Source organism: Danio aesculapii, chromosome 11 (genome assembly GCF_903798145.1).
Source record: "Danio aesculapii chromosome 11, fDanAes4.1, whole genome shotgun sequence".
Classification (NCBI taxonomy): domain Eukaryota; kingdom Metazoa; phylum Chordata; class Actinopteri; order Cypriniformes; family Danionidae; genus Danio; species Danio aesculapii.
The window spans coordinates 37,353,913-37,364,354 of NC_079445.1; the positions used below are offsets into that span (position 1 = coordinate 37,353,913).

Here is a 10,442-nt window from a genome sequence, read left to right on the forward strand (position 1 = left end):
TAAGGCACTAAGCCAAAGGAAAAATGCATGAATGAATGACTTGTATGAATACACACAGTACATAAAATACAGAAATATACTAAATATATTCTACATCTAGTCATGCATACATTTATTTACATAAAAACACACAGTATACTCAAAAATATTTAGCAAATATGTCTACTTTGGATGCAGTTAATCATTTGACAGTACTAATTAACATTAAAATAAACAAATAAATACAAAATCTAAGTAATAATAAAATGCACAGTGCTCAGCATATATAAGTACACCCTTCACAAATCTCTCATTTAAATGAATACTTTCTATAGAACGCTACACAATATTATATTTGTGCGTATACATTAGTTTAGTCAGTACTGAAGCTAATCTAACAAAATAACTTATAATAATGGTTTAAAATTAGGATCCCAAATTTATATGTTAGGGAAAAATGTTAAATAGCATTTTCAAAAACAGCAAAAATCAAGAGAAACAAAGAATATATACAATTGTGTTGAAATATTGTAGGTTGTAATTTATTTTGCATGAATTTAAATGCATTTTCTTTTCATTTCTAAAGATGCTCTGTGACTAAAATATTATTTTAATTCAAGAGTTCACACTTAGCTGATGATTCATCAATAGCTTGTTTGGCATGCTGTCCCGGGAGAGAGCCCTGAACTCAAGGGATCCTCGAGCAAAAGGCTTCCTCCCGTTTGCAGAGCGAGAGGGGAGCCTGAGCTCGGTGGATCTCAGAACTCCCCGTCTGCAGTAGCTAAGGGAACACTTGAGGAAAAAAGAAGAGGCTAGACAAATGTTTCATTGTTATGCATGATGTATATTTTTTTGGATGGGAGGAAACCGGAGAACCCGGGGAAAACCCACGCGGACACGGGGAGAACATACAAACTCCTCACAGAAACACCTACCGACCTGGCAGGACCAGGGTTGGCAGTGTTCTTGCTGTGGGGCTAACAGTGCTAACCACTGGGCCTCCGTGCCGCCCGATCTAAGGTTAAGGAGGAGAATGGGGAGGAAGGGGGGTTTCTTCCAAACGAAGATAAGGTGGACTGAAAACTGTGGTTATTTATAGTAGCTTATGGCTCATATGATTGGACGATACTGATTAGCTTAATACGAGACCGGCTGTGATAAATCATAAGCACGTGATCCTCTCGAAATTAGTTTATTAATAAACCTCACTAAATATATCTATTTAATAAATCAGTTTCATTCAAATGCACCAATATATTACCCATATTCACTGAGAAATGGATAAAAATATTCATTTTCAAAATGGGGTGTACTCGTATATGCTGAGCACTGTATATCCATAAAATATATCCACAAAAAAGTTTTATCTGATTTTTGGGTATAATGTAAACTTCTTCCATATGTACATTTATATCAAACAAATCTCTAATTCTAATTTTGTATAATCTTACATTATTCTAAGAGCAAATCCACACATAAAAGGCAGCATTTTTGATAATGCTTCTCTTTCAGTGGCTCAAATCATTCCTCAACAGCAATCAAGGGAAGAGCTGGATCAGAAATCACACCCAGGAGGACTTATTGTGTCTTAAATCCGGATCTTCAGGACTTTTCTTCTTACAGTACCTAATCTGAATAAGAGCCCTTTTTTTTGTGTGACTCCGACTGTGCCGACATGATGATGTGATTCAAAAGTGCATGTCTGATCAACTCGAATGACATAGCAGCTTAACTGGAAAACTATAACAAACTAGCTATTTTGGTTAATATTTTTAGAAGATGGGCTTTTTCCCAGAATTCCTCAATGACTCGTCCGCACACTACGATGGCCCTGGTTTGAAGGTCCCTCTTCCCCGGGCAGGATTCATCACGCTGTCCCTCCTCATGGCCGTTTTCTCCATCACATCTGTCGTGTTGAACGCTACAGTGATAGTCGTCACCCTGCGGCACAAACAGCTGCGGCAGCCGCTCAATTTTGCCCTGGTCAACCTCGCCGTGGCCGACCTGGGCACCACACTAACAGGAAGCGTGCCATCTGTGGTGACCAATGCTGTGGGCTACTACATTACGGGACGGGTCGGTTGCGTATTGGAGGGATTCTGTGTTGCATTTTTTGGTAAGTCTCATCCAGGTTAATGATTCATTGGATTTACTACATTTCTTTAAGGTAAGTGGTTGCAAACTTTTTATATGAGCTGAATTTAAACAACCAAATTAGGTTGAAGATTACAAAATTTAATTTGTTTGTTTCAATTCAGCTCATATAAACTGTTTGCAGCCACAAAATTGAAAAAAAAATCTAATTAATTATTTTTTTTCAGTGTATAAACTGCAGCCAGGCTTGCAGACACTGGTAAAATAAATAAATAATAGACTTCGTCAAATTTAATGCTATTATTTAAAGGGATAGTTCACCCAAAAATTTAAATGTACTCACTATTTACCCACTCTCAAGTGGTTTTAAACCTTTATGAGTTTCTTTCTTCTGTTGAGCACAATAGAAGTTATTTTAAAGAAAGCTGAAAAGCCATTGACTTCCATAGTTGAACAATGGAAGTCGATGGTTACAGGCTTCCAACTTTCTTCAAATTATCTTCTTTTGTGTTCAACAGAAATATATTAACTCATAAAGGTTTGAAAGGGTGAGTAATGAAAAATGTATTTTTAATAGTTTAATAATACAGGGGTGGGGGGGGGGCACGCAGTGGCGCAGTAGGTAGTGCTGTCGCCTCACAGTCGTTGGTTCGAGCCTCGGCTGGGTCAATTGGCGTTTCTGTGTGGATGAATTGGGTTGGCTAAATTGTCCGTAGTGTATGAGTGTGAGTGTATGAGTGTATGGATGTTTCCCAGACATGGGTTGCGGCTGGAAGGGCATCCGCTGCGTAAAACATGTGCTGGAGGAGTTGGCGGTTCATTCCGCTGTGGTGACCCTGGATTAATAATAAAGGGACTAAGCCGAAAAAAGAAAATGAATGAATGAATAATACAGGGGTCACCATCATTGTGCCCGTGAGGATCACATGAGTTGCCCGCTCAACTAGTTTTATAACAAGCAGGAAATATTTATGGGCCAATAATATCACCACATTGAAATGGTCTATACTTCAATTTAAAGGGTCAGTTCACCCTAAAAGTAAAATTCGGCCAACATTTACTTACCTTTTGTTTTAAACCTTTATAAGTTTCTATTTTCTGTTAAAAACAAAGGAAGACATTTTGACCAATTCTTAAACCTGTAACTATTTTCTTCCATATTATTATTATTTTCTCCTACTATGAGATTATTTTCTTGTGTCTAGCAGAAGAACAAACCCATTCAAATTTTTCATTTTTGGGTGAACTATCTCCTTAAGACAGGCTTTGCGGTCCAGGGTCACAAATCCCTTGCAAAAAATAACTGCCGTAAACTGAGATACACCTAAAGTACATAGAAGGAAACTTCAGTAAAATTGATTGCAACTGCTATAATTTTTTTTCATTTTTAGGAACTTTTAACATGTACTACAGAAAACAAAGCAAACCATACAAAATTATAAAAAATATATATTTATATATAAAATATAATTCATTCATTTTCTTTTTGGCTTAGTCCCTTTATTAATCCAGAGTCGCCACATCGGAATGAACCGCCAACTTATAAAGCACATGTTTCACGCAGCGGATGCCCTCCCAGCCGCAACCCATCTCTGGGAAACATTAATACATACTCATTCACACTCATGCACTACAGACAATTTAGCCTACCCAATTCACCTGTACCACAAGTCTTTGGACTGTGGGGGAAACCGGAGCACCCGGAGGAAAACTCCACACAGAAACGCCAACTAACCCGAGAGGGGTCTGGCTGCAGACTCGATGCAGTGCAATCAGAGCTGCATCCAATGCTTTTTAATGTGCTTACCTAACCCCACCCCTAACCCTACCCCTCACAAAGATGCTCCATTAAGTGCATGGTGTCTGAGATTGCATTTCTGAGCGATGCAATCTCAGCTTGCATCATAAAGGCTGCATCCATATACTATTGACTGACCCAGCCGAGGCTCAAACCAGCGACCTTCTTGCTGCACTACCTATAAAATATAATAATAAAAAATAAACAATAATAATAAAAATGACAAGTACAAGAAGTTAAATAAATAAATGCATGAACCTACACACAAAATATAAAGTTCTGAAAGCAATAGTAGATTAATAGCAGGCGATACAAGTTAAACAGTATGGAGAGAAGATTCATATCAGCTTCCTGATTCTGCAAAAGGATTCCACTTTAAAAAACTTTTCAGGTGCAACTGCAATACTGCTAAATAATGAAGTATAAACATACAGTAGTTGTAACTATAGAGTAATATACATTTTGACAACAGTACAATTTGCAATATATACCTAAAAGTACAACTGCATATTAGTAGTAATATACTGAATGAGCACTGTGCTACATCCGACAGACCACACTATTGTCTTTATTTTTTATTCATTTAAAACCAGTTTTAACAAATTTGAATATTTATTTAATAATTTTTATTCTGTTTTTACTTCTTACTGTACTTATTTCTTTTACTCTTATTTATATAAATCACTTTGAATTACTATTGTGTATGAAATAAATAAACTTGCCTTGCCTTACTGTCAGATGACTGAAGTAAACTCTATAGGTATGTTGTCTGTGACGTGTGTGTGTGTGCACAGGTATCTCCGCGCTGTGCACCGTGGCTCTCGTCGCAGTGGAGCGTGTGTTCGTGGTGTGTAGGCCTCTGGGTTCCATCACGTTTCAGAGCAGACACGCCGCGGGAGGACTGTTGTCCTGCTGGCTCTGGTCTCTGATCTGGAACACTCCGCCTCTGCTGGGCTGGGGGAGCTACCAGCTGGAGGGAGCGGGAACGTCCTGCGGGCCACACTGGCAGAGTCGAGAACTCAGAGACGTTTCTTACATCATCTGCTACTTCTCCGTCTGCTTCGCGGTGCCATTCGCCATCATCCTGGTGTCGTATTCATGGCTGCTCTACACGCTAAGACAAGTATGACGTTTTGGGCTACTTTTACGTTTTCTTATATATGGTGAAATTCAGCCAGGCTATGTTATTAAACAGTGTTTCTCAACCACGTTCCTGGAGGAACACTTACACTGCATGGATGTCTCCTTTGTCACTCCCAAGTCTATGCTGATGATCTGAATCAGGTGTGTTTTTGTTAAGGAGACATATGCTGCGTCCCAATTCACATACTTATACTACGCCCTTAAAGTATGTACTTTTTGTAAAGGAAAAGTAAATACTTTTGAGTGTGTAACAGAAGAGTATGCAAGCTTTGGGACATACTTCCTGCTTAACAGATCGTTAATTGCTTAGTTACGAGTCCTGTCAATCATCCACACATTATCCACATTTCTGTCATATTTAATTTCCTACCTTATTGGAGAAGCAGCAGCAGGTTAATCTTCCATTCACAAGTCTTTCTTGCCGAGAAATCTCTTTGGGTCTTTGGATAAATTTGCTTTCAGACGTTAGGTCCAAACATATCTTGATACAAGTTAACACTGTTGTTGCAGATGAAATATAATACGGAAAATGCTATTTAAATATTTCCCAGTGGTCTAGATAATAATTAACAGTCATACAAACATATTTACCGAAGCCTCTCAACTTGACGGTTGGTCTCACGCGTCCGCCATCTTTGTAGTTTATTTACACTTTTCACCCGCGTTTGTAGTTCTAATCGAATTCATGTCCAACACGCAATGTATTGTGGGCAATATCAGTATGGTCGCTTGTGCACTTTGAATTTTTACCAGAAATAGTAAACCATCCGGGAACCTTTGGCAAATTCTTTTCAACATACCACGATTTGGGACATACTAATTCTATGTTCGAATACTATTTAGGACGGCTAGTGTGCGAGTTGGGACGCAGCAAGTGTTTATCAGCAGTTAGAGTATGGGCAGTTTTACACTTCAAAATTTTACCAGAATAGTAAAATATTTTGGCATACTCTTTTCAACATACTACGGTTTGGGACATACTAATTATATTTTCAAAAACTATTTAGGATGGATAGTATGCGAATTGGGACGCAGCTATAGCTTTTTTTTTTTGAATATCAGTTTGGATGTTGGATGAATACATTTAACTCTTAGAAAAATGTTTAATGTCAACATCAGGATAGTGTTGAATCTGAAAACATGACATTGGCATTGGCATCATATTGCGCCTGCTGCTGCCATGGCCCTACTGAAAAAAGCTTTTTTAGTAGGAGGTACAGCAACAAAGTTCCTTGATTATGACACCAGAATGAGAGTATAGTTCCTAGTCAAATCAAACTAGCAAAAAGCAACTTTTAATTTTCTGTTGGTTTTAGTACATGATGTAACTACAAAAGAGCAAAGCTTCAAACAAGAAAGTTATTAAAACTCTTTGGTTGTGAGTGAGATGCTACTGGTCTAATCCGATTCAATTATCTATGCTAAGCTAAGCTAAACGTGCACAAGACCCGGAGATTGACTGAATGAATTCTTAGTACCTTTATTAATCAGGGGTTGCCACAGTGAAACAAACTGCCAACTTATCCAGCATATGTTTTACGCAGCGGATGCCTTTCCAGCCGCAACCCAACACTGGGAGACACCCATACACTCTCATTCACACACTTACACTATAGCACATGTTTTTGCACTGTGGGAAACATGGGGAGAACATGCAAACTCCACACAGAAATGCCAACTGACCCAGCTGGGGCTCGAACCAGCGACCTTCTTGCTGTGAGGCGATTGTGCTACCACTGCACCACCGTGTCGCCCCCTGAATGAATTAAAAAACAGTAAAACTCAACTGGTTAACTCTAGCAGAGTTGTAAAATGTGCCTTACTTAAGTAGATTGTTCCTTTATGTGTGTTAGAAATCAAGTACGTCTGTGCTTATACTTCAGTAAAATGGAAAGTAGACTAAAAAAAGAGGATCCACACACCAAAAGGTGCCCAAAAGCTTGCATAATCTTATTCCAAAGGCCACCAAACTGAGCAAAAAAAATGTGTCAGGTTCAAACCTGAAGGGTTTTGGCACTTATGTTGCACTTTTCTTTTCATGGTGGCCTCTGTGGAATAAGATTATGTGAGCTTTTGGCCACATTTTTTTGTGTGTGGGTCTTTTCTGGTATGAATCTATGCATTCGTACTGTACTGTCAAAAAGGCAGGGTTCCACACAATTCCATCAAGTTTTCCCAAAACAAATCAATTAAGTTAACTAAACACGTTTAAGTGAATTGAAAATCAAAATATCTCAAGATTTGTGTTGTTTCAGCTCATTTTAAATCAGCAGTTTAAACAAGCAGTGTATTAGTTTTACGCAGTGCTTACTTTGTGTAATTGCCAACACGTGTTGTCTGAATACATTGAAAGATCTGCTGTTTCTTTCCTCTGACAGGTGGCTAAGGTTGGCGGTGGAGCGGCAGCACGGGCAGAAGCTCGGGTGGCATGGATGGTGGTGATGATGGTGTTGGCGTTTCTGGTGAGCTGGTTGCCTTACGCTGCTCTCGCTCTAACCGTCGTCTTCAAACCTGAGGTCCAGCTGGCCGTGCTGGTCAAGGTTTTACCAATATACATGGCCAAGAGCAGCACTATATACAACCCCCTGATCTACATATACATGAACAAACAGGTAAGCAGAACAAGCTGATCATGTGCACCTGTATGGCTCATATTGACCTTATTCTTCACGCATGAGCGGGCGCAACCATTGATATCTCTATGGCTCTAGACTTCCGCTCTCATTCACTTCCATTGATTTTTAGACGTTAAAAACAGCTTGTTATGCTGCTTGATGTTGCAAACTGACATTTTCTTCTTATATTATTCTCCTTTTTACGTATATTCATGAACACACTTGTTTGTAGAGCTGACAGTTTTCTGCCGTTTATTATTCCTGGTCATTTCTCCCATAGGAAACTGAATCGGAAGTTCTAAAATGACCGAAAAAAATTAGCGCACTTCCGCATTGCAGAATAAGGTCAATACTGTAGTAACAAAAATACATACAGTACTGATACACCGTTACAGCAAAATTTTATACATTTCAAGAGTTCACACTTAGCTGATGATCGATTGTAAAGCTTGTTTGGCATGCTGTCCTGGGAGAGAGCCCTGAGCTCATAAGATCCTCGAGCCCAGGGCTCACTCCCGTTTGTAGGGCAAGAGTAGAGTTTGAGCTCAGATAGGTCTCGAGAACTCCCCTGCTTATTTCTGGCTAATGACAAATAAAGGGATGGCACAGCTTATTAAGAGCTTGACTATGGTGCCAATTTAGTATGTTCGATTTACTTAAGTCGTGTGTTTTTGGGCTGTGGGAGGAATTTGTGGAACCTGGGGGAAACCCACAAGAACACGGGGACAACAAGCAAACTCCACACAGAAATGTCTACTGGTTTAATAGGGACTTTAACCAGAGACTATCTTGCTGTGAGGCAACAGTGCTAATCACTGGGTTGTGGTGTTGCCCAATCTAGTAAAGGATGGGGGAATAGGGGTGGGAGGGATTTTTCAAACTGAAGATAACTGAGGTAAGGTACTCTGGTTATTTATAGTGAGTTAGGAATCATCTGATTGGTGAATCATGTGTTAGCTAATGCGGGACCAGCTGTGGTCAATCATAAGTATGTGATCCTCTCAAAATTTGTTTATAAATAGATTTCACTTAAATTTTGGGCTCTCTTGTATATTGCATGCTTCAAAGAAACAAAACGTCCTCCAGCAAAAGTATTTTTCCCTCAAGAAATAATATTTTTTTCTATTTAACTGTTGCTTCTGAGAAACTTTGCATTCTCCCAAGAAGCATGGCATTATGTTGCAAAAATGTAGTACTTTAATAACAAACTTTTTTCTCTCAAAACTATTGCAATCCTAAAAATAGCTTTAGTTCCATTTTTTTTGATGACATTTGCATTGTTGCAGAATTTTCACATCCAATAAAACATTTGCTTTATGTTGCAAAATGATTTCATTCCACCCAGAAACTTTAGGCCAAATTTACACTGTGCCCGAAGTGACATGGCCTAGGGATGAGCGCTTCTAAATGAAACGCAGTGTGCAACATCATTCTAAATGGATCATTTTGAGCTCTTCTGTTTGGAACAACTCTTCAATATGGCAGCCATGATTGTTTTCACTGAAAGTGCCCTTCGGAGGGCGATATGTCCCATTTTGAATGCATCGTTACTAAACAGGCCAAGATTGCAGGTCAATAAAGCAATAAGCAATAATAATAATAAGGTGCATGCAGTTTATTAGTGAAAAAAGTTTCAACGTTGAGTAAGACAGGCATTTTGTTCATTAAATAATGTCACAAAAACCATAAACATCACAAATATAAGTAAATTATCTTGATTCATTTACCTGTAAAAACTATTCAAATAAATTTGTCTAAAAAGAAAATGCGCACTAATGCATATGCAATAAGTTTAGATGAAATGTTCATGCCTTTTTATTTTTAATTTCTAACTGCACCTTAAATAATTCCTTTCCATTTTTAACACCTGTTGAGTGTTCTGATACAAGCGGATCCCAAGTCAAATTTTTTTTTCTTGTCATCATATCTCTTTGGGTTCTTAAAATGCCAATTATATGCCATTATACATAATGTTAAAGGGGGCTGTTGGAATTAATGGATGTCTGTTCTAGTTCCAGAGGTATGCAATACCATTTCTGATGTGTGGAAAGGACCCTTGGCCTTCAGAGGACGACGTATCTGAAGTTCAGACTGTCGTTTCTCCATCAAACAACAAAATCAGCCCAGACTGAGCCTTCACTAGACTGTAGAGTTTAATGAAGCGCTTCTCTGCTTGAAGTGAGATGATTGAATGAATGTGGCGTTTCCTATAAATGTTGGGTAGGTCATGTCGAATGTAACCTTTCATTCACATCACAGCTGTGCTATGCTAATATTCAAAATTAGCTGCTATTGAAATGTTTAAGAAGCATCAAATCAGCATATCAGAATGATTTCTGAAGGATCCTGTGAAACTCAGCTTTGAATAGAAAGAATAAATGATATTTAAAATATATTCAATGCATTACAGTTGTTGTCAATTGCAATAATATTTTACAATATTGCTGATAAATCAAGTAAACGCAGCTCTGATGAGCATAAGAGAGTCTTTCATAAACCTTCAAACATCTTACCAGCCTAATTTAAAAATACAATATTAATGCTAATCAGTCAAGAACGCTTATCTAGATCCCAGAGCCCCAAATGAATCTCGCATTGCAATCAGATTAAATATTTCATATCTGACCTTCCAATTAAAGCCAGCTTGACCCACAGATCTACAGAGAAACCCGCCTTCAAGTAACCGTACGCTGTTCTCGCACAAATAAACGACACAGAGGTTTATGTATTCATTAAGTTTATTCTGTATTAATCGTTAGAAAATAAAATTTCAATATTGATTAAAATCAAGTCCAGGCCAAAATAAAATAGGA

At 38.3% G+C, this 10,442-nt stretch overlaps 1 protein-coding gene across 1 annotated transcript; it reads left to right on the plus strand.

Moving 5' to 3' along the window:
• Positions 1 to 1,758: 1,758 nt before the first annotated feature.
• On the plus strand, positions 1,759 to 9,761 carry parapinopsinb (parapinopsin b). The gene is made up of 4 exons (XM_056468565.1): positions 1,759 to 2,095; positions 4,666 to 4,994; positions 7,393 to 7,626; positions 9,642 to 9,761. The coding sequence occupies exons 1-4, from the start codon at positions 1,759 to 1,761 to the stop codon at positions 9,759 to 9,761; spliced, it is 1,020 nt and encodes a 339-aa protein (XP_056324540.1).
• The last annotated feature ends 681 nt before the right edge of the window (positions 9,762 to 10,442 follow it).

What these genes read in the sequence shown, in the direction of transcription:
- parapinopsinb (XM_056468565.1), top strand. Translation starts at nt 1,759, where the DNA reads ATGGGCTTTTTCCCAGAATTCCTCAATGACTCGTCCGCACACTACGAT. An exon ending in ATTCTGTGTTGCATTTTTTG is followed by an intron (nt 2,096 to 4,665) that starts GTAAGTCTCATC and finishes GTGTGTGCACAG; the next exon opens with GTATCTCCGCGCTGTGCACC. An exon ending in ACATATACATGAACAAACAG is followed by an intron (nt 7,627 to 9,641) that starts GTAAGCAGAACA and finishes TGTCTGTTCTAG; the next exon opens with TTCCAGAGGTATGCAATACC.